The sequence below is a fragment of the Ascaphus truei genome, chromosome 21 (genome assembly GCF_040206685.1).
Source record: "Ascaphus truei isolate aAscTru1 chromosome 21, aAscTru1.hap1, whole genome shotgun sequence".
NCBI lineage: Eukaryota > Metazoa > Chordata > Amphibia > Anura > Ascaphidae > Ascaphus > Ascaphus truei.
The window spans coordinates 25,387,102-25,414,431 of NC_134503.1; the positions used below are offsets into that span (position 1 = coordinate 25,387,102).

A 27,330-nucleotide genomic window follows, 5' to 3' on the forward strand; every position below is an offset into this window, starting at 1 on the left:
TGATATCGTCAGCCAATCCAAGCCCTCACTCTGCCACCATTTTGTGTCTGGCTGGCAGGTACATATTCTGGAGTGGGTGAAACATGGGGTACCTGGATGTTGGGGGGGACCCCCCTCGTTCAGTTGCATTAACAAACACGAGGAGCGTGGAGTGCTGCTTTAACCCTGTGAGTGCCATGACAACGTAATGTCTCGTGACGTCCCGTTGTCATGGCAACGCGACGCCATTTGCCGTCGCGGAGCTATTTTGACGCCAGCATGCAGTTGGAGATGTCGCCGGAGAAGGCAATACAGTTAAATATATAAATAAAAAAACTTTATTTTAAAAAAAAAAAGTCTCTGGGTTATTATTCAGCAGAAGGTGGCAACCCTGGTCACAGGACGCTGCCTCGTCATGGCGACGTGTTGCCATGGCAATGCGCCATCACATGACGCCGACGGGTATATGAAACGCTCAGACACAGTCAGTGGCGTGCTTGGCCGGAGGGACATGAAGGACGGATTGTAATGTAGAGATTTACCCCCCACCCCCACCAATACGAATTTCTGGTTGCGCCATGCTTCCAGCTCGGAACAGTAAAAGTCCTTTGGAGTTTCTTTGAGAGGGTTTAATGCCCGTGGGGCGGAGAAACGAACGCCCGTTGGCAGGAGACTTCCATTCCCGTACGTCGTTCTTCAAACAAAACCCCAGTTGCTAAGCACCCAGAATATGCCACAAAGCATGTGTGGGAGTCTGAGAGCCGGGGGCCATTCATGCTTCACACGCGCTTTAAGGTAAAGATCGTTGCGTTGCTAACGAACGTCCTCATCCACTGCGGCCTCAGTTAACCCCCTCAGTGCTGGAGGCTGGCAATGCCACAAAGAGTTCAAAAGGGTCATGTCTCTCCCCGACCAGTTTTACAAATGAGTAGATGTCAGCGTTCGAATTTTCTTGTGTTGAAAACGTACTGAATTAGGCCCCCAGGGGGTGGATATGGCAGGTTATCAGCTTACTTGTCATAGCGGTTTGAAAGGCAGAGGTGCTCAAATCCAGTCCTCAAGACCCCCCAACAGGTTTTAAGGATATCCCTGCTTCAGCACAGGTGGCTCAATGACTGAGCCACTGAATGACCCACCTTTGCTAAAGCAGGGACTGATTGAGCCACTTGTGCTGAAGCAGGGACTGACTGAGCAACCTGTGCTGAAGCAGGGACTGATTGAGTCACTTGTGCTGAAGCAGTGACTGAGCCACCTGTGCTGAAGCAGGGATATCCTGAAAACCTAACCTCTTGGGGGCAGGCGGGGTCTTGAGGACTGGACATGAACTCTCGTCTGGTATTGGTATTAAGTCACGGCTAATGCCAAGTTTAGCTCTGACTTATTTATCATAATTCAGCCACGTTAATGGAGTTTAGTGATATGGTATGATCATGGCAAAAAAGGGTGGGTCGCCATGCTGGTCCTCTCTTCCATATAGTAAAACAGGAGGGAGAGGGAGGAGGGGTACAGTATGAGACCTTTTATTTGACCAGTAAGTAGTGGAGATGTTACACACTTTCCAACCTTGGGTAGGACCTGATGAAGGACCCGGAGAGGTTGGAAAGCTTGTAACATATCAGCTACTTGTTAGTAACACAGGAGGGAGCGGGAGGAGGGGGTATGATATATTTTATTGGACCAACATGTAGTTGATATGTTACAGGCTTTCCAACCTCTCAGGGTCCTTCATCAGGCCCTACCAAAGGTTGGAAAGTGTGTAACATCTCAACTACTTGCTGGTCCAATAAAAGATATCACGCCCCGTACGGCCGCTCCCTTTTGTGTTACTACAAAATAATATACTGTCTCTGTTTTTATTCTAAAACCTACTATGGAGAGGAGAAAGAAGGAATAACAAGAATTCATGTATTGGGAAATAAACTTGGGTTATATAATTTGAAGAGTAATTTCATTATTCAAATGTGAGTGCTGTAGGAAACTGAGGGCGAGACAACTTTTATTGATTTTGGAAATATTACACTTTATATTTTCTTGATTTCTACTTGTTCCATGTGACTACACTCCCAACATTTAGGAAGAAGAGACTTCATAGATAGGAGAGAGTGAGAGTACAGAGCTTCCCAAACCTCACAGGTCTCTTCTTCACGTGCACATAGCTTTCCAAATCTCATAGGTCTCTTCTTCAAGTACATAACACCTCTTTATGTATACAGATGAATATGAGACATGCGGAGGGTTGGAAAACTCTGTACATATCAAGAAGAGACCTGTGAGGTTTGGAAGCTCTGTACACATGAAGAAGAGACCTGTGAGGCTAGGAAAGCTCTGCACATGTGAAAAAGAGACCTGTGAGGTTTGGAAAGTTCTGTACATGTGAAGAAGAGACCTGTGAGGTTTGGAAGTTGTGTACATAAAGAAGAGACCCAACAAGAAAGTTTTTCCAATACATAATAGTATACAGAGCTTTCCAAACCTCACCAGTCCCTTTTTCAAGAGCAAAAAAAAGCAAAGTGCTCTGTGCACCATCTTCTCAGACAAGCAATGCGACCCCTAGACCTGTGGGTGACCCCGTGAGGTCAGAATGAAGCTCCTAGTCCCAGTCACACCGACCCCTTCACCAACCGACCCCCCCATGAGGACCCTCCTCCCCCCCCCCATGCAGACCACCCCCCACCCCTGCAGACCCTGTGCCTTCAGACATTGAATGACGGCCAGACAGGCCGGGGTTGCTAAGCAACAAGCCGCCGCCATGTTGGAGTCCCCTCCCTCCCCCCCTCTCAGTCAGGGCCAGTGATGCGTTTCCGGTTCCGCCGCTCCCCCGCCCGCCGGAGTCACCGGAAGCGGAGGGAGCCGGGCGGACAGGACCGGAGAGCCCCGCGCAGGACCCGCCACACCCGAGTTCCCCTCCCGCACTGCCACCCGGGTCACCCCGCGCTCCCTCCCACCCGGGTCACCCCGCGCTCCCACACGCAGGGACTGTCACCACGCGTGGCACTTACTGTGTCACTCCCCCCTCTCACTATCACCCCCTCTCTCCGTGTCACACCCACCTTCCCTTCGTGTGACTTCTTCCCTCGGTGACACCCCCATCCCCTCTATCACTTCTGTGTCACCCCCTCAACTGTCACTCCCACCCCCCTTTCTGTGTTCCCCCCCCTCATCTGTCACTCCCCCTACCCCCTTCTGTGTCGCTTCTTCCCTCTGTGTCAGCCCCCCTCCCTTCCTCTCGGGTCCCCCCCCCCACCCCTTCCTCTCGGGTCCCCCCCCCCACCCCTTCCTCTCGGGTCCCCCCCCACCCCTTCCTCTCGGGTCACTCCCCCTCCTCTCGGGTCAACCCCACTCATCCTTACCCCTTCGGTGTCACCCCCACTCACCCTTTACCCCTCGGTGTCACCCCCACTCGCCCTTTACCCCTCGGTGTCACCCCCACTCGCCCTTTACCCCTCGGTGTCAACCCCACTCACCCTTTACCCCTCCTCGGTGTCACCCCCACTCACCCTTTACCCCTCCTCGGTGTCACCCCCACTCACCCTTTACCCGTCGGTGTCACCCCCACTCACCCTTTACCCCTCGGTGTCACCCCCACTCACCCTTTACCCCTGGGTGTCACCCCCACTCACCCTTTACCCCTCGGTGTCACCCCCACTCACCCCTTACCCCCTCGGTGTCACCCCCACTCACCCCTTACCCCCTCGGTGTCACCCCCACTCACCCCTTACCCCCTCGGTGTCACCCCCACTCACCTCTTACCCCCTCGGTGTCACCCCTACTCACCCCTTACCCCCTCGGGGTCACCCCCACCTTACCCCCTCGGTGTCACCGACACCCACCCATCTCGGTGTCGCCCCACCATGGCGAAGAACACCCTGTCCTCGCGCTTCCGGAAGTTGGACATAGATGAGTTCGACGAGAACAAGTTTGTGGATGATCAGCTGCAGGAAGAGCCAGCCGAGCCGCAGGGACCGGACCAGGGCGAAGTGGACAGTCTGATCAGGCAATATCCTTCTGGGGGTGCCCGGGGGTTTGGGGGGGGGCAGGTTACACTGCCAGGGTGAGGGGAGTCACCAGGGCATTGGGGGGGGGGGGGGCAGGAGGGGTAGGCATCACTGCTAGGGTGCTTGTGGGCTCAGGTAGTGCCGTGACAAAAGGGAACCAAGGGTGGAGGATGGCACCTAAGATTGGTACATCACTGCCAGAATGAGGCAGCAATGTGGGGGTGAATGACTGAGGGCGAGGGGGCATTGTGGGGCTGAATTACTGTCAGGGTGTGTGGGTGACTGACTGAAGGGGCATTGTGGGGCTGAATCACTGACCGGGTTAGGTGGCACTGTTCCAGGGTATATGTTTCTATAAGGTTATCTGGTAACAAGCTGCTCAGGATTCACAATGAGACTATAAGGTTGGGTAGACACAAAATAATATCAGCCAAAATGCTCAACTTGATGTTACCTGGGGTCACCCACCTCATAGAGTGCCTGATTGCTTTATGATCCTCATAACTGCCAACTACGTGTGTAATGTGGGGTACTCTGTAAGTTGGGTGATGCAATGGCCCCTTTACCGTGATTTTGCTTCCTGATGGCATTCATGCACCTGTATGTTATTTTACTGATAATCAAGCATCTCATTAACAGCGATTACTGCCAGCGCCATAGGGTGTGGGGGGTGCTGTCTCACCCTTACGTTATGCTGCCATTACCTCGCTAAGCAAAGGTTATTCATGTATGGTGGGCCGTCACTTGGGGTTTTGGCGCCGTGAAACAGAACGTAAACTTGTGTTCCTGAGCGAGAGCTTCCTATGGCTACTCTCAAACCTTCTTTCTGAAGTAGTAGCAGAAATGGACGCCAGCACAGATCCGTTTGTATTGTAGGCTATTCCATGCTGCTTGTGCATCTCGAGAGGAGGATAGACGTAACATTTGATGGATTTACGGGGCCAGGCAGCGCCTCGCTACTTTTCCGCAGGGAGGTGGTACCCAGAATCCTTTGCGCCCTGCATTGCTCATCACTGAGCGGCCTTCAGATCTACTCTTGGCGTGGGAGTGATCACTGAGCTGTCTTGTTACGTGTAAGGGCTTTCACCCACCACACCCTGCTATGTTTGCCTTGCATCAGTTGTAAAAATGACTGCGTCATACAAGCCGGTGAGAGACCCAAATTCTTTGTGGGTTTGTAGAGCCATCGTAATAACCCATAGATGAGTGTTGGTTTTTAGAGAGAGGACACGCAACCATTGGTTTATAAAGGCAATGAAGAACTGGAGAATTGGAATTACCATTGGGTAAAGTCCATATTGAGCACTCAGTGATATATCTCAGAGGGGCTCAACTCCAGTCCTCAAGAAACCTAACCCCTCCCCAACAGGTCAGATTTTAAGGATATTCCAGCTTCAGCACAGGTGACTCAATCAGTCCATGCTTCAGCAAAGGTGGCTCAGTCTTTGACTGAGCCACTGATTGTGCCACCTGTGCTGAAGCTGGGATATCCTCGAAACCTTAAGGACTTTAGTTGAGCACCCCTGATACATCTGCTGAAATCAGTAAAGGTGAGGTTATAAGTTGCCACAATCTAAGGGGTAAATATTGCCATAACAAACTTGTACCCTAAAGTCTGTCTACCTCCTGCGTTGTGCCTGCTCTCTAAGCAATGCTACGCTCACTAATAACATGAGAGAAAATACGTATATGGTAAGAGCCATACAGAAGAGAATGAGGTTGCGCCATGCAATACATTACCAAGTGTTGTGGATGAAGTTGCGATTTCTTATCAGCCTCTTCCAGCGTGATCATTTAATGCTGCATGACCCTGCCACAAAGGGCTTGAGGAAAACCGCCCGTGCGCGTTTTCCGACCCCCTCCGATCCGCCCGGAGATCACCTCTAAAGGAGGTGGCATGCTGCTTTCCTGGCGCCTGAAGTGCCTGTGTAAGAATAACTGCTGTATTGTATTCCGGGGAACCCGAGAAAGAGCGCAGTCTGCACTGCAGGAGGATCGGACCCCTGAATGTAGGGCGTGGAACTAAGCAGATATTGCTTTTACCGTAATCTGTAAACTCAAGTAAACCCCCCCCCCCCAAAAAAAAAGTAGTATTTTATGGGGTTTTGTTGTTGTTAACCTGTCTCATATAAAACATGTTCTTCCAGAGACACGTGCAGGGTTTAAATCTCCATTGGGGGAAACAAAATGGCTGCAGCAAAATGGCTGCACAATTTCATGCCAACATCACCGTTTGTGGCTTCCTATTGAACGGCCATTTAAATTCCCTGTAATAACCAAGAAGTGATACCGACCAGTAACTTTGTCAGCAATTATCTTGGTTCCAACCCTGTATAAAATGGCGGTTAGGGTGGGCGGCTCCTTTAGCGGGATGCCCGGCTCCTATGGCGCTTAGTGGGCTGACAAGTGTGCAATGTGTATTTTTGCCTCGTCAGTGTACACACAGCATCTCTGTCCCACCGCACACTGTGTTTTCACTGCCGGGAATGCCTGACACAACTTCTCACGAGAGGAAAGTGAATGTATTTGTGTGGCCGTGCTGGGCTCTGGTTTATACATACCTGCAGTGCTTAGAAATTCCCTATTTTAGCAATGCTTGCGCCTCCGCACTAAATATAGGAATGTTACTGAGAGCTCGGTTTGAAGTGACAGTTTCCCAGGAGAGGAATTGCTCTTGTATTAGTCTGGATGGTGTGTGCCAGGAGTGGCCAACTCCAGTCCTCAAGGGCCAGGTTTTCAGGATATCCCTGCTTCAGCACAGGTGGCTCAGTCGTAATACCTTAGAACTGCTGATGCAGCTGTAGGTTATGGGGAATGAAAAATGGTGGCACTTCTACCAGGGTTTCTTTTTTTGCCTAGTTTGGTAGAATTTGGGCGTGTATTGTAATTTCCGAGGGGAAATTGAACATAGTTTAAAATGTGACAGCGTTTGTGTTCGTGGAACAGGGCAGATCACGCACATGCCTTTTTGTGTGTGTTATAATGGTGAAGAGCTTTGCAAGTCGGAGCGGTAACAGGAAACACAGTTGGGCGTTGTGATATCGCAACTTAAGAGGTGCAAATGATGATGCTGATAAAGTTAGCGGTGTTACAGAGGTAGTCCCACTGTTCTGGGCATGTAGACTGGATAGACTGAAGTCACTTAGCCATACCGCACCTTCTATGCCAGTAACGGCTGCTTTGCTATTTAACCCCGGCACTGCCGGATGGGCCTGCAAGCTTTGCGTAGGTTTTTTTTTCAGTGGAGCGGATAAAGTTGTTCATACATGGGATAGTGAGTATAGAGCTCTCTGAACCTCAAGGGCCTCTTCACGTGTGCTGGGTGCTGGGCGCACACGTGAAGGGGAGACTACCGAGGTTTGGAAAGCTGTGTACAATGCAGTGTTCTCTCTGAACAGAAGTCATAAAGTCATCACAAACTCTGCCCTATCTAGGCTGGCTGCAGGACCATGTCAGACTCTATGGCATGGCGGATAGGTTAGTAATAAGTGCAGCGTGATTCCTGTGCTAGGTACAGAGGTTAATGTAAAGCAAACAAGGACAAGGTTGCAATACGTGACACCACAGCAATGTGACACTTCTCACCAGAGACCATCTCTGGCTTCATCTCTCTTTGTTAATAGATAACGCGGCTAAATATATATAACCTGATATCGCCAGAATGCATCAGGGATCCAGCCTACATGCCTTCCGTTTTATTGTAATATGGTTTCCAACGAATGCAAGTAAAATGCAGAGTGTGGATGATCCATCTGGTATTTAAAGGAGCGATTGAGGCCTTTGCCATTCAAAACCAGCTTTCTGTAGGGCATGGGAGCGCAAACTTTTGGTTTGGCGGCGCCAAATGACACCACGGGGTCCCGCGACGTCACGATCTCGTTTCCATGGAGACGGCCGTGTGACGTCACTCCGCATGACACCGTGGCGTCATGGCGACATGTCACAGCAAGGCGTCTGAACCTCGGTGAGTTGCAGAGGCCTCACGCGATCCTCCGGCATTTAATTTAAATGCCTCTGGGAAGAGCGCAGGGCCTCTGCAACCGCCCGTGCCCCCCCAAAAATCCCACACCCCCCACTTTGCGCACCGCTGCTGTAAGGTAACGTAATGGGGAGTAAGATCCTTCACCCTTCTAAAGGTTCTCAAGTACTGTATATGGACAGCAAAAGATTACCATAGCCCCTTTAGGGAAATCAGAGGAATATTTATTAGACTCTTGAATTTGGCAAAGAAGGGTGTGGCCGTGCTGGTCCTCTCTTCCATATAGCAACACAGGAGGGAGCGGGAGTACGGGCTGTGAGACCTTTTAGTGGGCCAGCAAGTAGTGGAGATGTTACACACTTTCCAACCTTGGGTAGGACCTGATGAAGGACTCGAGAGGTTGGAAAGCTTGTAACATCTCAGCTACTTGCTGGTCCAATAAAAGATTTCATACCCCTCCTCCCGCTCCCTCCTGTGTTACTGCCCTAGAATTTGAGTGCACACTTTTGAGGCGTGCCACTTCCGTTTGTGCTGTCACACAGCATGCAGTTGTCATTGCACGTGTGATATCCTGGGGCCGCGACACTTCTAGTGTGAATGCGAGGGTTGCGGTTGTCGCGTGGTTTTCTGTTGCCTACCTCGGGTTATTTCTGACAGTGAATATTCCCCTGTCTTTTAACAGTCCCCGGCGACCACGTTGTGATGCGGGAGGGCGTGCTGGCCTCGTGGTTTAACCCCTCACTGCTGGGAGTTCGTGAAAATTCTCCAGCAATAGTCCCACGGCTGCAATTACCCCGAGTGTGTTTGTGAATGTCGGTTGTGTTACAGCAGCAATCCCCCCCAGAAGGCTGTATGTGTTACCGTGGTAACATTTATTCTGCACTGGGCTCCGGGGAGAGCCCCATTTTAACCTCCCAAACACTTATTATTACAAAAGCTTACATCTCCCGAACGCAGCCTATTTAAAAATAAGTAGTGGCCGTGGGGCTGCTGAACCCTGCGGGCCTGAAGGGGTTACACAGCCTAACTTCAAACAGCAGAAATCCAGGATATGACCTGCACGTTGCTTTTTGTTTGTGGCTCTTATCTAAGCGGGTAAGTATAGCGAAGGGAGTCCAAAGTTGCAGAGATCACAGTGACAGGCACCCAGCACACCCCAACGGCAAATATTTAACATCGCTGTTGTCTTTGTTTTCGCTATGAAGTGTGGGATCAGAAAGGAGGGCTGAGGGGGTGTTTTTGCCCAGAACAAGATTCTGAAATGCACCCACGTGTGCGACCCCGTGTCTTGTGCCGGAGACAGGCGTGCTAATTGGTGTTTTGCAATAGGATCTGTGTTTGTGTGGCTGGGACGCTCGGCGTTGGGTGGAGCACCTTATTTCAGGTTGTCTGGTAGTAAAACTTGCCGAGCGAGCTGACAGTAATGTAATTGGCTACACCGCCTGTAATTACACTTCCAAAGGGGGTGCAGCAAAGGCTCATGGGGAGGAAAGCTTGGTCCCATAAACGCAGCGTTCTGCCACATGTAAAAAAAAAAAAGTATTTTCAGATCTACTATCGTATTATTATTATTATCATTATTATCATTATTATCTACTAGGGCCGGGGTGGCCAACTCAAGGGCCACCAACAGGTCCGGTATTAGGGATATCCCTGCTTCAGAACAGGTAGCTCAGTCACTCTGTGACACACACCTTGCTGCAGCTGTGTTGGAGGAACGGGTTGGGTTTGCAAAGCTCTGCACTGATTGGCTGATCCCTGGGTGATGTCATGGCATTCTGGGACTTGTAGTTCCTCCATTCTTATTATAGTTTATTGGTAAGGCACCAACATATATCCCGCATCTGTAAGTGCTATACTCCTGTATGTTAGAGGCACAGTACTACAACTCCCAGAAGCCCCTGCACAGATAAGCAGCAGCCTTGCACACAGGCGCATGGGGGGGGGGGGGGGGGGGGGATTTAGGCGCCTGCGATTTTCACACCTGCGATTTTCACACCCGTGTTTGTGTTACGGGGTATTAGAAGTGATACACTATGTGGCGATACATGACAATGACCCCTCGATGTCTGTCTCCCGCTCTTATAAAGTGTCTGATGCCCTCCGCACAGCGGTATTTTTAGAGCAGCCATGTTGACGGCGCAGTAAACGGATTTGTGACAGACGTGACAAATTGTTCGATGGCCGAGCGATGAAACTTTATTGACCAGTAAGACACCAGCTCTTCAACACCGGGAGAAGCGTCAGTCCTGCTGTGCTTGCAATATACTGGGGGTTGGAGTTCATAGAGAGCTCTGGAAAAGTTGTTTATTAGATCAGGGGAGCTGAGCTCCTGTCCTCAACTCTTCTCCCCTCCTCCCCCCTCTGCCCCCAACAGGTCAGGTCTTTAGGATATCCCTGCTTCGGCACAGATGGCTCAATCAGAGACTGTCTTTGACTGAGCCACCTGTGCTGAAGCTGGGATATCCTGAAAACCTGACCTGTTGGGGGAGAGAGAGGGGGTTGGGGTCTGGAGGTGAGCACCCCTGTATTAGATCAATCCCTACACACACTTCCCATCACAAGGGGATCAACTGCCCTTCACCACTTCAATTTGATGCTGTCCTCTCTGGCAATGTATGGGCGGAGGGGTGTAATGAGGGTGTCTGGCAGTGTATGGGAGGAGGGGTGTAATGAGGGTGTCTGGCAGTGCATGGGTGGAGGGGTGTAATGAGGGTGTCTGGCAGTGTATGGGCGGAGGGGTGTGATGAGGGTGTCTGGCAGTGTGTGGGCGGAGGGGTGTAATGAGGGTGTCTGGCAGTGTATGGGTGGAGGGGTGTAATGAGGGTGTCTGGCGGTGGAGGGGTGTAATGAGGGTGTCTGGCAGTGTATGGGCGGAGAGGTCTAATGAGGGTGTCTGGCAGTGTATGGGTGGAGGGGTGTAATGAGGGTGTCTGGCAGTGTATGGGCGGAGGGGTGTAATGAGGGTGTCTGGCAGTGTATGGGCGGAGGGGTGTAATGAGTGTGTCTGGCAGTGTATGGGCGGAGGGGTGTAATGAGGGTGTCTGGCAGTGTATTGGCGGAGGGGTGTAATGAGGGTGTCTGGCAGTGTATGGGCGGAGGGGTGTAATGAGGGTGTCTGGCAGTGTATTGGCGGAGGGGTGTAATGAGGGTGTCTGGCAGTGTATTGGCGGAGGGGTGTAATGAGGGTGTCTGGCAGTGTGTGGGCGGAGGGGTGTAATGAGCCTGTGTGGCAGTGTATGGGCGGAGGGGTGTAATGAAGGTGTCTGGCAGTGTATGGGCGGAGGGGTGTAATGAGGGTGTCTGGCAGTGTATGGGCGGAGGGGTGTAATGAGCCTGTCTGGCAGTGCATGGGTGGAGGGGTGTAATGAGGGTGTCTGGCAGTGTATGGGCGGAGGGGTGTAATGAGGGTGTCTGGCAGTGTATGGGTGGAGGGGTGTAATGAGGGTGTCTGGCAGTGTATGGGTGGGGGGGTGTAATGAGGGTGTCTGGCAGTGTATGGGCGGAGGGGTGTAATGAGGGTGTCTGGCAGTGTATGGGAGGAGGGGTGTAATGAGGGTGTCTGGCAGTGTATGGGCGGAGGGGTGTAATGAGGGTGTCTGGCAGTGTATGGGCGGAGGGGTGTAATGAGGGTGTCTGGCAGTGTATGGGCGGAGGGGTGTAATGAGCCTGTCTGGCAGTGCATGGGTGGAGGGGTGTAATGAGGGTGTCTGGCAGTGTATTGGCGGAGGGGTGTAATGAGCCTGTCTGGCAGTGTATGGGCGGAGGGGTGTAATGAGGGTGTCTGGCAGTGTATGGGCGGAGGGGTGTAATGAGGGTGTCTGGCAGTGTATGGGCGGAGGGGTGTAATGAGCCTGTCTGGCAGCGTATGGGCGGAGGGGTGTAATGAGGGTGTCTGGCAGTGTATGGGCAGAGGGGTGTAATGAGGGTGTGTTGGCGGAGGGGTGTAATGAGGGTGTCTGGCAGTGTATGGGCGGAGGGGTGTAATGAGGGTGTCTGGCAGTGTATGGGTGGAGGGGTGTAATGAGCCTGTCTGGCAGCGTATGGGCGGAGGGGTGTAATGAGGGTGTCTGGCAGTGTATGGGCAGAGGGGTGTAATGAGGGTGTGTTGGCAGTGTATGGGCGGAGGGGTGTGATGAGGGTGTCTGGCAGTGCATGGGCGGAGGGGTGTAATGAGGGTGTCTGGCAGTGTATGGGCGGAGGGGTGTAATCAGCCTGTCTGGCAGTGTATGGGCGGAGGGGTGTAATGAGGGTGTCTGGTAGTGTATGGGCGGAGGGGTGTAATGAGGGTGTCTGGCAGTGTATGGGTGGAGGGGTGTAATGAGGGTGTCTGGCATTGTATGGGTGTAGGGGTGTAATGAGGGTGTCTGGCAGTGTATTGGCGGAGGGGTGTAATGAGGGTGTCTGGCAGTGTATGGGTGTAGGGGTGTAATGAGGGTGTCTGGCATTGTATGGGTGTAGGGGTGTAATGAGGGTGTCTGGCAGTGTATTGGCGGAGGGGTGTAATGAGGGTGTCTGGCAGTGTATGGGTGGAGGGGTGTAATGAGGGTGTCTGGCATTGTATGGGTGTAGGGGTGTAATGAGAGTGTCTGGCAGTGTGTGGGCGAAGGGGTGTAATGAGGGTGTCTGGCAGTGTATGGGTGGAGGGATGTAATGAGGGTGTCTGGCAGTGCATGGGAGGAGGGGTGTAATGAGGGTGTCTGGCAGTGTATGGGCGGAGGGGTGTAATGAGGGTGTCTGGCAGTGTATTGGCGAAGGGGTGTAATGAGCCTGTCTGGCAGTGTATGGGCGGAGGGGTGTAATGAGTGTGTCTGGCAGTGTATGGGCGGAGGGGTGTAATGAGGGTGTCTGGCAGTGTATGGGCGGAGGGGTGTAATGAGGGTGTCTGGCAGTGTATGGGTGGGGGGGTGTAATGAGGGTGTCTGGCAGTGTATGGGCGGAGGGGTGTAATGAGGGTGTCTGGCAGTGTATGGGCAGAGGGGTGTAATGAGGGTGTGTTGGCGGAGGGGTGTAATGAGGGTGTCTGGCAGTGTATGGGCGGAGGGGTGTAATGAGGGTGTCTGGCAGTGTATGGGCGGAGGGGTGTAATGAGCCTGTCTGGCAGTGTATGGGCGGAGGGGTGTAATGAGGGTGTCTGGCAGTGTATGGGCAGAGGGGTGTAATGAGGGTGTGTTGGCGGAGGGGTGTAATGAGGGTGTCTGGCGGAGGGGTGTAATGAGGGTGTCTGGCAGTGTATGGGCGGCGGGGTGTAATGAGGGTGTATGGGCAAAGGGGTGTAATGAGGGTGTCTGGCAGTGTATGGGCGGAGGGGTGTAATGAGGGTGTCTGGCAGTGTATGGGCGGCGGGGTGTATGGGCGGAGGGGTGTAATGAGGGTGTCTGGCAGTGTATGGGCGTAGGGGTGTAATGAGCCTGTCTGGCAGTGTATGGGCGGAGGGGTGTAATGAGGGTGTCTGGCAGTGTATGGGTGGAGGTGTGTAATGAGGGTGTCTGGCAGTGTATGGGCGGAGGGGTGTAATGAGGGTGTCTGGCAGTGTATGGGCGGAGGGGTGTAATGAGGGTGTCTGGCAGTGTATGGGCGGAGGGGTGTAATGAGCCTGTCTGGCAGTGTATGGGCGTAGGGGTGTAATGAGGGTGTCTGGCAGTGTATGGGCGGAGGGGTGTAATGAGCCTGTCTGGCAGTGTATGGGTGGGGGGGTGTAATGAGGGTGTCTGGCAGTGTATGGGCGGAGGGGTGTAATGAGGGTGTCTGGCAGTGTATGGGCGGAGGGGTGTAATGAGGGTGTCTGGCAGTGTATGGGCGGAGGGGTGTAATGAGGGTGTCTGGCAGTGTATGGGCGGAGGGGTGTAATGAGGGTGTCTGGTAGTGTATGGGCGGAGGGGTGTAATGAGGGTGTCTGGCAGTGTATGGGCGGAGGGGTGTAATGAGGGTGTCTGGCAGTGTATGGGTGGGGGGGTGTAATGAGGGTGTCTGGCAGTGTATGGGCGGAGGGGTGTAATGAGGGTGTCTGGCAGTGTATGGGCGGAGGGGTGTAATGAGGGTGTCTGGCAGTGTATGGGCGGAGGGGTGTAATGAGGGTGTCTGGCAGTGTATGGGTGGGGGGGTGTAATGAGGGTGTCTGGCAGTGTATGGGCGGAGGGGTGTAATGAGGGTGTCTGGCAGTGTATGGGCGGAGGGGTGTAATGAGGGTGTCTGGCAGTGTATGGGCGGAGGGGTGTAATGAGGGTGTCTGGTAGTGTATGGGCGGAGGGGTGTAATGAGGGTGTCTGGCAGTGTATGGGCGGAGGGGTGTAATGAGGGTGTCTGGCAGTGTATGGGTGGGGGGGTGTAATGAGGGTGTCTGGCAGTGTATGGGCGGAGGGGTGTAATGAGGGTGTCTGGCAGTGTATGGGCGGAGGGGTGTAATGAGGGTGTCTGGCAGTGTATGGGCGGAGGGGTGTAATGAGGGTGTCTGGCAGTGTATGGGTGGGGGGGTGTAATGAGGGTGTCTGGCAGTGTATGGGCGGGGGGGTGTAATGAGGGTGTCTGGCAGTGTATGGGCGGAGGGGTGTAATGAGGGTGTCTGGCAGTGTATGGGTGGAGGGGTGTAATGAGCCTGTCTGGCAGTGTATGGGTGGGAGGGTGTAATGAGGGTGTCTGGCAGTGTATGGGCGGAGGGGTGTAATGAGGGTGTCTGGCAGTGTATGGGCGGAGGGGTGTAATGAGGGTGTCTGGCAGTGTATGGGCGGAGGGGTGTAATGAGGGTGTCTGGCAGTGCATGGGTGGAGGGGTGTAATGAGGGTGTCTGGCAGTGTATGGGCGGAGGGGTGTGATGAGGGTGTCTGGCAGTGTGTGGGCGGAGGGGTGTAATGAGGGTGTCTGGCAGTGTATGGGTGGAGGGGTGTAATGAGGGTGTCTGGCAGTGCATGGGTGGAGGGGTGTAATGAGGGTGTCTGGCAGTGTATGGGCGGAGAGGTCTAATGAGGGTGTCTGGCAGTGTATGGGTGGAGGGGTGTAATGAGGGTGTCTGGCAGTGTATGGGCGGAGGGGTGTAATGAGGGTGTCTGGCAGTGTATGGGCGGAGGGGTGTAATGAGTGTGTCTGGCAGTGTATGGGCGGAGGGGTGTAATGAGGGTGTCTGGCAGTGTATTGGCGGAGGGGTGTAATGAGGGTGTCTGGCAGTGTATGGGCGGAGGGGTGTAATGAGGGTGTCTGGCAGTGTATTGGCGGAGGGGTGTAATGAGGGTGTCTGGCAGTGTATTGGCGGAGGGGTGTAATGAGGGTGTCTGGCAGTGTGTGGGCGGAGGGGTGTAATGAGCCTGTGTGGCAGTGTATGGGCGGAGGGGTGTAATGAAGGTGTCTGGCAGTGTATGGGCGGAGGGGTGTAATGAGGGTGTCTGGCAGTGTATGGGCGGAGGGGTGTAATGAGCCTGTCTGGCAGTGCATGGGTGGAGGGGTGTAATGAGGGTGTCTGGCAGTGTATGGGCGGAGGGGTGTAATGAGGGTGTCTGGCAGTGTATGGGCGGAGGGGTGTAATGAGGGTGTCTGGCAGTGTATGGGTGGGGGGGTGTAATGAGGGTGTCTGGCAGTGTATGGGCGGAGGGGTGTAATGAGGGTGTCTGGCAGTGTATGGGAGGAGGGGTGTAATGAGGGTGTCTGGCAGTGTATGGGCGGAGGGGTGTAATGAGGGTGTCTGGCAGTGTATGGGCGGAGGGGTGTAATGAGGGTGTCTGGCAGTGTATGGGCGGAGGGGTGTAATGAGCCTGTCTGGCAGTGCATGGGTGGAGGGGTGTAATGAGGGTGTCTGGCAGTGTATTGGCGGAGGGGTGTAATGAGCCTGTCTGGCAGTGTATGGGCGGAGGGGTGTAATGAGGGTGTCTGGCAGTGTATGGGCGGAGGGGTGTAATGAGGGTGTCTGGCAGTGTATGGGCGGAGGGGTGTAATGAGCCTGTCTGGCAGCGTATGGGCGGAGGGGTGTAATGAGGGTGTCTGGCAGTGTATGGGCAGAGGGGTGTAATGAGGGTGTGTTGGCGGAGGGGTGTAATGAGGGTGTCTGGCAGTGTATGGGCGGAGGGGTGTAATGAGGGTGTCTGGCAGTGTATGGGTGGAGGGGTGTAATGAGCCTGTCTGGCAGCGTATGGGCGGAGGGGTGTAATGAGGGTGTCTGGCAGTGTATGGGCAGAGGGGTGTAATGAGGGTGTGTTGGCAGTGTATGGGCGGAGGGGTGTGATGAGGGTGTCTGGCAGTGCATGGGCGGAGGGGTGTAATGAGGGTGTCTGGCAGTGTATGGGCGGAGGGGTGTAATCAGCCTGTCTGGCAGTGTATGGGCGGAGGGGTGTAATGAGGGTGTCTGGTAGTGTATGGGCGGAGGGGTGTAATGAGGGTGTCTGGCAGTGTATGGGTGGAGGGGTGTAATGAGGGTGTCTGGCATTGTATGGGTGTAGGGGTGTAATGAGGGTGTCTGGCAGTGTATTGGCGGAGGGGTGTAATGAGGGTGTCTGGCAGTGTATGGGTGTAGGGGTGTAATGAGGGTGTCTGGCATTGTATGGGTGTAGGGGTGTAATGAGGGTGTCTGGCAGTGTATGGGCGGAGGGGTGTAATGAGGGTGTCTGGCAGTGTATGGGTGGAGGGGTGTAATGAGGGTGTCTGGCATTGTATGGGTGTAGGGGTGTAATGAGAGTGTCTGGCAGTGTGTGGGCGAAGGGGTGTAATGAGGGTGTCTGGCAGTGTATGGGTGGAGGGATGTAATGAGGGTGTCTGGCAGTGCATGGGAGGAGGGGTGTAATGAGGGTGTCTGGCAGTGTATGGGCGGAGGGGTGTAATGAAGGTGTCTGGCAGTGTATGGGCGGAGGGGTGTAATGAGGGTGTCTGGCAGTGTATTGGCGAAGGGGTGTAATGAGCCTGTCTGGCAGTGTATGGGCGGAGGGGTGTAATGAGTGTGTCTGGCAGTGTATGGGCGGAGGGGTGTAATGAGGGTGTCTGGCAGTGTATGGGCGGAGGGGTGTAATGAGGGTGTCTGGCAGTGTATGGGTGGGGGGGTGTAATGAGGGTGTCTGGCAGTGTATGGGCGGAGGGGTGTAATGAGGGTGTCTGGCAGTGTATGGGCGGAGGGGTGTAATGAGGGTGTCTGGCAGTGTATGGGCAGAGGGGTGTAATGAGGGTGTGTTGGCGGAGGGGTGTAATGAGGGTGTCTGGCAGTGTATGGGCGGAGGGGTGTAATGAGGGTGTCTGGCAGTGTATGGGCGGAGGGGTGTAATGAGCCTGTCTGGCAGTGTATGGGCGGAGGGGTGTAATGAGGGTGTCTGGCAGTGTATGGGCAGAGGGGTGTAATGAGGGTGTGTTGGCGGAGGGGTGTAATGAGGGTGTCTGGCGGAGGGGTGTAATGAGGGTGTCTGGCAGTGTATGGGCGGCGGGGTGTAATGAGGGTGTATGGGCAAAGGGGTGTAATGAGGGTGTCTGGCAGTGTATGGGCGGAGGGGTGTAATGAGGGTGTCTGGCAGTGTATGGGCGGCGGGGTGTATGGGCGGAGGGGTGTAATGAGGGTGTCTGGCAGTGTATGGGCGTAGGGGTGTAATGAGCCTGTCTGGCAGTGTATGGGCGGAGGGGTGTAATGAGGGTGTCTGGCAGTGTATGGGTGGAGGTGTGTAATGAGGGTGTCTGGCAGTGTATGGGCGGAGGGGTGTAATGAGGGTGTCTGGCAGTGTATGGGCGGAGGGGTGTAATGAGGGTGTCTGGCAGTGTATGGGCGGAGGGGTGTAATGAGCCTGTCTGGCAGTGTATGGGCGTAGGGGTGTAATGAGGGTGTCTGGCAGTGTATGGGCGGAGGGGTGTAATGAGCCTGTCTGGCAGTGTATGGGTGGGGGGGTGTAATGAGGGTGTCTGGCAGTGTATGGGCGGAGGGGTGTAATGAGGGTGTCTGGCAGTGTATGGGCAGAGGGGTGTAATGAGGGTGTCTGGCAGTGTATGGGCGGAGGGGTGTAATGAGGGTGTCTGGCAGTGTATGGGCGGAGGGGTGTAATGAGGGTGTCTGGTAGTGTATGGGCGGAGGGGTGTAATGAGGGTGTCTGGCAGTGTATGGGCGGAGGGGTGTAATGAGGGTGTCTGGCAGTGTATGGGCGGAGGGGTGTAATGAGGGTGTCTGGCAGTGTATGGGCGGAGGGGTGTAATGAGGGTGTCTGGCAGTGTATGGGTGGGGGGGTGTAATGAGGGTGTCTGGCAGTGTATGGGCGGAGGGGTGTAATGAGGGTGTCTGGCAGTGTATGGGCGGAGGGGTGTAATGAGGGTGTCTGGCAGTGTATGGGCGGAGGGGTGTAATGAGGGTGTCTGGTAGTGTATGGGCGGAGGGGTGTAATGAGGGTGTCTGGCAGTGTATGGGCGGAGGGGTGTAATGAGGGTGTCTGGCAGTGTATGGGTGGGGGGGTGTAATGAGGGTGTCTGGCAGTGTATGGGCGGAGGGGTGTAATGAGGGTGTCTGGCAGTGTATGGGCGGAGGGGTGTAATGAGGGTGTCTGGCAGTGTATGGGCGGAGGGGTGTAATGAGGGTGTCTGGCAGTGTATGGGTGGGGGGGTGTAATGAGGGTGTCTGGCAGTGTATGGGCGGGGGGGTGTAATGAGGGTGTCTGGCAGTGTATGGGCGGAGGGGTGTAATGAGGGTGTCTGGCAGTGTATGGGTGGAGGGGTGTAATGAGCCTGTCTGGCAGTGTATGGGTGGGAGGGTGTAATGAGGGTGTCTGGCAGTGTATGGGCGGAGGGGTGTAATGAGGGTGTCTGGCAGTGTATGGGTGGAGGGGTGTAATGAGGGTGTCTGGCAGTGTATGGGCGGAGGGGTGTAATGAGGGTGTCTGGCAGTGTATGGGCGGAGGGGTGTAATGAGGGTGTTACTGGAAGTCTCTGTCCTCCGTGGAAACGTGGATAAGAACAGAGCAGTGTCCATGGAATCGGGGAGAAAATGTCCCTAATCTTGGCTTTCTTGTTCCATGCTTTTGCCTCATCGCGGGACGACCGTTCTGCAATGCGTGTCGGGCATTAAGGGGTTAAGCCGCCATGTGTCTGTATCGCAGCCATTGAGCGAGCAGATGGTGCCTCTTGCTTCCATGTGTAGGTTGCAATGCTTGTGACGGGCAGCAAAAGCCGCGGTTGGATTGCAAAGCACAAGAAACAGCTGAGAAGGAGAAGTATGTGGGGACCGAGGACTTCATGTTGGATAAGGACCGCGGGGCTGAGCTTCCCTGATCCATCCTCACAGCTTACTCTCTACCCTTAGACTGTGTGACCCTTAATACGAACGGTTCCCTTCCCTCTGTCCCTGGTATTGATTTGATTTGTGACCTTTTATTGGATTCAACGATTGTGCGGTTGAAGCCTATCCCAGGGTCCCATGTTAAAATGGATAAGGAGCAAAGGTGACGCACGGCTCATTTGCATGTCATTACCCAGAATCCCTGGCTGCAGTGTATGCCAAGAGATAATGGGGAAGGGCTGGGTTGCAGACCTGTCTGAGACTTGTGAATGTGCTCACTTTTGCTGTATTTTACTGGATATTGCCTCTCCCTATCGGTGTCCGGTTCTGTGCACCCACTACTCTATTAGTAAAGGCGGTGGGGTCTCACATCCCGTCTGCAGAAACCCCTTTCTGGTCCTTTCGTGTCCTATTATGAACCCGACATTATTTCGGTTCCTCTCCGGATTATTTGTACGTTGCTAATGTTCTTGTTCAAAATGGCTGCCTTCTTAGCAATGGCTTGTTAATTAACCCCGCGGTGACCTGCCTATACGGCCTGCTATTCCTCTGGCGCCAGAAGGGGATGGTTACCGTCGGCTCGTGCAGCATCTGGAGTCCAAGGGCAGCCCAACTCCTGCAGTGCCACACTGCCAGGGATTACCCCGAACATGTGCTCTCTAATCTTGTGCAGACTGAGCCGTTGAATACCTGCGGAGCGAGGTGACGGTGTTGGTGTAGATTGTAAAAACCACAGACTGGCAGTGTACCGTTTCCCAAACGGCGGGTAATGTTCCCGAGGTATTCCTCCTGCAGAGATGAGCAGAGGATTGGGGAAACCCATTCCATCATATAATTCTTAATAAGTGTCCAACCTCTTTGGCTGTGTCTGGGCCGGCATTGCATGAACTGTAGCAATGGATTGCAGTTAATGTAAACGCTGAATGAAACGGACGGCTGCCAGTTCCGGCTGGAAACACACTGCTATGCCATCCAAATGTTGACAATTTGTCCCTGTCATGTACTTTGGATCCCAGCGTCTTTATTACTGCCAGAGTCGATTGATTGTAGATATGACTCATTATGGCAGCTTTAAAGTACTCCTCCTGTCCCCATCTCTGAGGGAATGTCATTTTAACATTTCTAAAGCGCAGTCTATTCAGTGACACCTCCATGATTTTAGTTATTTATAAGAGTTTTACCAGGGAGTAATACACTGAGAGTTACCTCTCGTTTTCGAGTATGTCCTGGGAATATTTATTTTATTTATTTATAAAATATTTTACCAGGAAGTAATACATTGAGAGTTACCGCTCGTTTTCAAGTATGTCCTGGGCACAGAGTAAAACAAAATAATACATGGTTACAAATACAGTTACATAAATATACAAGACATTGCATGCACAGTTAAAGAAAATATATATTATGAGCGTATGAAACAGTTACAGACCAGATTAAAGTGTGAGACAGCCTTAGATTTGAAAGAACTTAAGCTGGAGTTACAGAGTTAAGATGACAGATAATACATGGTTACATAAGTGAGCAGGGTATACATTATATACAAGACATTGCATGCACAGTTAGAGATAATATATACTATAGGCGTATGTAGCAGTTACAGACCAGATTATTAAAATGTGAGACAGCTTTAGTTTTGAAAGAACTTAGCCTGGTGGCGGCTGTGAGAGTCTCCGGTAGACTGTTCCAGTTTTGGGGTGCACGGTAAGAGGAGGAGCGGCCGGATACTTTGCTGAACCTTGGGACCATGAACAGTCTTTTGGAGTCAGATAATAGGTGCTGATGATGTCTGATCCACTTGACAAGCAGCCACAGTAACCGCCCTCTCCTCCCCAGTACCTATGCTCCCTTCCTTGTAACCCTGCTGTCACAATTGAAGAAGGAACCGAGGTCTAAAACGCTCATGTACACGTTGGCCATTATCTTATGTCGTGTGTAATAATTTGCTTCAGAGATGAGGAGCCACAATGAGCTTGTTACTCGCAGGATGGGATTCGGACACTTGGCAGTGGGAGACGTGGAGGTGTAGGATTGTTACTCGCAGGATGGGATTCGGACACTTGGCAGTGGGAGACGCGGAGGTGTAGGATTGTTACTCGCAGGGTGGGATTCGGACACTTGGCAGTGGGAGACGCGGAGGTGTAGGATTGTTACTCGCAGGGTGGGATTCGGACACTTGGCAGTGGCAGACGCGGAGGTGTAGGATTGTTACTCGCAGGGTGGGATTCGGACACTTGGCAGTGGGAGACGCGGAGGTGTAGGATTGTTACTCAGGATGGGATTTGGACACTTGGCAGTGGGAGACGTGGAGGTGTAGGATTGTTACTCACAGGATGGGATTCGGACACTTGGCAGTGGGAGACGTGGAGGTGTAGGATTGTTACTCGCAGGATGGGATTCGGACACTTGGCAGTGGGAGACGCGGAGGTGTAAGATTGTTACTCACAGGATGGGATTCGGACACTTGGCAGTGGGAGACACGGAGGTGTAGGATTGTTACTCGCAGGATGGGATTCGGACACTTGGCAGTGGGAGACGCGGAGGTGTAGGATTGTTACTCGCAGGATGGGATTCGGACACTTGGCAGTGGGAGACGCGGAGGTGTAGGATTGTTACTCGCAGGGTGGGATTCGGACACTTGGCAGTGGGAGACACGGAGGTGTAGGATTGTTACTCGCAGGATGGGATTCGGACACTTGGCAGTGGGAGACGTGGAGGTGTAGGATTGTTACTCACAGGATGGGATTCGGACACTTGGCAGTGGGAGACGTGGAGGTGTAGGATTGTTACTCGCAGGATGGGATTCGGACACTTGGCAGTGGGAGACGCGGAGGTGTAGGATTGTTACTCGCAGGATGGGATTCGGACACTTGGCAGTGGGAGACGCGGAGGTGTAGGATTGTTACTCGCAGGATGGAATTCGGACACTTGGCAGTGGGAGACGTGGAGGTGTAGGATTGTTACTCGCAGGGTGGGATTCGGACACTTGGCAGTGGGAAACGCGGAGGTGTAGGATTGTTACTCACAGGATGGGATTCGGACACTTGGCAGTGGGAGACGCGGAGGTGTAGGATTGTTACTCGCAGGATGGGATTCGGACACTTGGCAGTGGGAGACGCGGAGGTGTAGGATTGTTACTCGCAGGGTGGGATTCGGACACTTAGCAGTGGGAGACGCGGAGGTGTAGGATTGTTACTCGCAGGGTGGGATTCGGACACTTGGCAGTGGGAGACGCGGAGGTGTAGGATTGTTACTCGCAGGGTGGGATTCGGACACTTAGCAGTGGGAGACGCGGAGGTGTAGGATTGTTACTCGCAGGGTGGGATTCGGACACTTGGCAGTGGGAGACGCGGAGGTGTAGGATTGTTACTCGCAGGATGGGATTCGGACACTTGGCAGTGGGAGACGCGGAGGTGTAAGATTGTTACTCACAGGATGGGATTCGGACACTTGGCAGTGGGAGACGCGGAGGTGTAGGATTGTTACTCGCAGGATGGGATTCGGACACTTGGCAGTGGGAGACGTGGAGGTGTAGGATTGTTACTCACAGGATGGGATTCGGACACTTGGCAGTGGGAGACGTGGAGGTGTAGGATTGTTACTCTCAGGATGGGATTCGGACACTTGGCAGTGGGAGACGCGGAGGTGTAGGAATGTTACTCGCAGGGGGGGATTCGGACACTTGGCAGTGGGAGACGCGGAGGTGTAGGATTGTTACTCGCAGGGTGGGATTCGGACACTTGGCAGTGGGAGACGCGGAGGTGTAGGATTGTTACTCGCAGGGTGGGATTCGGACACTTAGCAGTGGGAGACGCGGAGGTGTAGGATTGTTACTCGCAGGGTGGGATTCGGACACTTGGCAGTGGGAGACGCGGAGGTGTAGGATTGTTACTCGCAGGATGGGATTCGGACACTTGGCAGTGGGAGACGCGGAGGTGTAGTATTGTTACTCGCAGGGTGGGATTCGGACACTTGGCAGTGGGAGACGCGGAGGTGTAGGATTGTTACTTGATGGACCGGCAGGAGAGTTCTTCATGGGTACGGTTGAACACATGAAGACCGTCATGTTGGCTCATTAAGGAGGCATCTCACGCGCCAACAACGTGCGCTAATCCCTCAGCGTAGATTTTAGCCCCTTTCGGTTTGGCATGGCTGTGGCCCTTTATGACGTTCCCTGTACGTTTTGGCACTGTGGTTGTTTTCTCGGGGTTGAAGCGTTGTGCATGGAACGTGTCACCGGAGGGACGTTGAGATCAGGCCGCGGGGATCGAAGGGATGTTTCCCCCCGCATGTTTACTTTGTATTTTTTTTTTTGTAAAGATTTGTTCCCCAAACTGTCCGGTTGGATGTCTTGTGTCGCATCTCTAGTTTCTTTTCTGTGTATTTTATTCCTCAGTATTGAGCCCAAAACCTAAATTAGAATGGTTGCTAAGCGCCTCTCACATAGGCTAGGATAAGACCGGTTCCCTGATAAGTCTCTGAAGTTTGCATGGAAAACAGCACTGTGCTGCATGGTGGGACGGGACATGTGAGCGTTATCTGAGCTTGCCATATGGACACACTACTGCAGGCTTCGGGCCTTTTCCAAACAAAGGCAAGCGGGAAGGGCTTTGCGTTGTTGGAAGGGCCTTAGGCGAAGCATATTGTGTCCAGAGCCACGCCTCGCTGACCCTTGTAGAGACGGCCTTCGTTGCACTTGTTTCCGCAAAGCATTGGATTGAATTAGAACTCTAGACCAGGAGAGGCCAAGTCCGGTCCCCTAGGGCCGCCAACAGGTCAAGTGTTCAGGATATCCCTGCTTCAGCACAGGTGGCTCAGCCGTTTACTGGACAACTCCGGTCCTCAAGAGCCACCAGCAGGTCAAGCGTTCAGGATATCCCTGCTTCAGCACAGATGGCTCAGCCGTTGACTGGCCAACTCCGGAAGAGCCACCAGCAGGTCAAGCATTCAGGATATCCCTGCCTAAGCACAGGTGGCTCAATCAGTGGCTCAGTCTTCGAATGAGCCACTGATTGAACCACCTGTGCTGAAGCAGGAATATCCTGAAACCCTGACCTGCTGGTGGCCCTTGAGGACCGGCGTTGGCCACGCCCTCTCTAGTCCATCATTAGCAGGTACCAGACGTGCCACCCCTCCCGGCGCCAGCCTGTACTATCCTTGACTGCCTGCTGCACAGGTGACCTCCTCGGAGCTTTCCACGCGGCCTTCCAGGATTCTCCCGACAACTCGAAGAACCAAGCAGTAAAGGTAGCGCTGTCCCCTCCCCCTCCCCTTCCCCTGCTTCCTGCGCCATCATTTTATTCATTAATAGCGCTGCTGGTATTCACTGACTCCATTTCCGTCACACGAGCCTGTAACGCTCTGGCAGTGAGTAATAACTATATTTCATATAGCGCGTTTCTCCCAATGGGACACAAAGCGCGTCACAGTTACCGTATAGCGCGCGGTACGCAGCACATATGTTAGACACAGTCCCTGCCCCGCAGAGCTTACAGTCTGTTTTTGGTGCCTGAGGCACAGGGGGAAAAAGTGACTTGCCCAAGGTCACAAGCATCTGACAGCGGGAAATGATCCAGGCTCCCCAGCTTCACACTCAGTGTCATTATCAGTCGGGGTGTCACTCGCTGAGCTCCTCCTTCCCCCAGCAGGTTACAAATAAAACGAGTTATTTCCTATAGACACAATACCAATAAAACCGGCAGGTAAATAAAATGTGTGAGAGCAACACCTGCGCTTCATGCTGACACGCCTGGACATGCACATACATGTAATACGCATGGGGTGCAAAGCTCCAGTCCCCAACCCCCCCGTCCCCCCTCAACAGGTCAGGTTTGCAGGATATCCCTGCTCCAGCACAGGTGGCTCAGAGGCTCAGTTTTTGAGCCACCTGTGCTGAAGCTGGGATATCCTGCAAACCTGGCCTGTTGGGGGGTGATGCCTGGGGGTGAGCCCCCTGTAATATTGCATGCGGATAGTGCCAGCAGATGTATTCCGGCACAGATCGGACGTGTCCAAGCATGCCCTCGGGACGTGCCCACGCATGCCCTCGGGACGTGCCCACGCATGCCCTCGGGACGTGCCCACGCATGCCCTCGGGACGTACCCACGCATGCCCTCGGGACGTACCCACGCATGCCCTCGGGACGTACCCACGCATGCCCTCGGGACGTACCCACGCATGCCCTCGGGACGTAGCCACGCATGCCCTCGGGACGTAGCCACGCATGCCCTCGGGACGTAGCCACGCATGCCCTCGGGACGTAGCCACGCATGCCCTCGGGACGTAGCCACGCATGCCCTCGGGACGTAGCCACGCATGCCCTCGGGACGTAGCCACGCATGCCCTCGGGACGTAGCCACGCATGCCCTCGGGACGTAGCCACGCACGCCCTCGGGACGTAGCCACGCACGCCCTCGGGACGTAGCCACGCACGCCCTCGGGACGTAGCCACGCACGCCCTCGGGACGTAGCCACGCACGCCCTCGGGACGTAGCCACGCACGCCCTCGGGACGTAGCCACGCACGCCCTCGGGACGTAGCCACGCACGCCCTCGGGACGTAGCCACGCACGCCCTCGGGACGTAGCCACGCACGCCCTCGGGACGTACCCACGCACGCCCTCGGGACGTACCCACGCACGCCCTCGGGACGTACCCACGCACGCCCTCGGGACGTACCCACGCACGCCCTCGGGACGTACCCACGCACGCCCTCGGGACGTACCCACGCACGCCCTCGGGACGTACCCACGCACGCCCTCGGGACGTACCCACGCACGCCCTCGGGACGTACCCACGCACGCCCTCGGGACGTACCCACGCACGCCCTCGGGACGTACCCACGCACGCCCTCGGGACGTACCCACGCACGCCCTCGGGACGTACCCACGCACGCCCTCGGGACGTAGCCACGCACGCCCTCGGGACGTAGCCACGCACGCCCTCGGGACGTAGCCACGCACGCCCTCGGGACGTACCCACGCACGCCCTCGGGACGTAGCCACGCACGCCCTCGGGACGTAGCCACGCACGCCCTCGGGACGTAGCCACGCACGCCCTCGGGACGTAGCCACGCACGCCCTCGGGACGTAGCCACGCACGCCCTCGGGACGTAGCCACGCACGCCCTCGGGACGTAGCCACGCACGCCCTCGGGACGTAGCCACGCACGCCCTCGGGACGTAGCCACGCACGCCCTCGGGACGTACCCACGCACGCCCTCGGGACGTACCCACGCACGCCCTCGGGACGTACCCACGCACGCCCTCGGGACGTACCCACGCACGCCCTCGGGACGTACCCACGCACGCCCTCGGGACGTACCCACGCACGCCCTCGGGACGTACCCACGCACGCCCTCGGGACGTACCCACGCACGCCCTCGGGACGTACCCACGCACGCCCTCGGGACGTACCCACGCACGCCCTCGGGACGTACCCACGCACGCCCTCGGGACGTACCCACGCATGCCCTCGGAGCTCATTGTCCTCCTCTCCTCGCACCAGGAACGGGCTGAGGGAATCGTACTGAAAGTCCTCACGTCCTTTAAAAGCAACGACATCGAACAGGCGGTAAAAACACTGGACAGGCGCGGAGTGGACTTGTTAATGAAATGCATCTACAAAGGGTTCGAGAAGCCATCAGAAAACAGCAGCGCCATATTGTTACAGTGGCACGAAAAGGTGAGCTGGAGCTCTGTACGTGCATGTGTCTCTCTGCGTGCGTGTGTCTCTCTGCGTGCGTGTGTCTCTCTGCGTGCGTGTGTCTCTCTGCGTGCGTGTGTCTCTCTGCGTGCGCGTGTCTCTCTGCGTGCGCGTGTCTCTCTCTGCGTGCGTGTCTCTCTGCGTGCGCGTGTCTCTCTGCGTGCGCGTGTCTCTCTGCGTGCGCGTGTCTCTCTGCGTGCGCGTGTCTCTCTGCGTGCGCGTGTCTCTCTGCGTGCGCGTGTCTCTCTGCGTGCGCGTGTCTCTCTCTGCGTGCGCGTGTCTGTCTCTGCGTGCGCGTGTCTCTCTGCGTGCGCGTGTCTCTCTGCGTGCGCGTGTCTCTCTGCGTGCGCGTGTCTCTCTGCGTGCGCGTGTCTCTCTCTGCGTGCGCGTGTCTCTCTCTGCGTGCGCGTGTCTCTCTCTGCGTGCGCGTGTCTCTCTCTGCGTGCGCGTGTCTCTCTC

The 27,330-nt window shown here is 54.7% G+C and overlaps 1 protein-coding gene across 2 annotated transcripts in view; it reads left to right on the forward strand.

The window, feature by feature from the left end:
* The first annotated feature begins 2,767 nt into the window (after positions 1-2,767).
* The window catches only part of ARPC5L (actin related protein 2/3 complex subunit 5 like), a 29,158-nt gene continuing 4,595 nt past the window's right edge, over positions 2,768-27,330 (forward strand). Inside the window, exons 1-3 of one of the 2 annotated variants that reach the window (XM_075579390.1) lie at positions 2,768-3,976; positions 24,343-24,415; positions 26,674-26,850. In XM_075579390.1, the coding sequence (XP_075435505.1) occupies positions 3,831-3,976; positions 24,343-24,415; positions 26,674-26,850 (396 nt within the window). In that variant the 5' untranslated portion in view covers positions 2,768-3,830. The remainder of the gene's footprint in view (positions 3,977-24,342; positions 24,416-26,673; positions 26,851-27,330) is intronic. The other variant, XR_012789657.1, reaches the window with a different exon arrangement.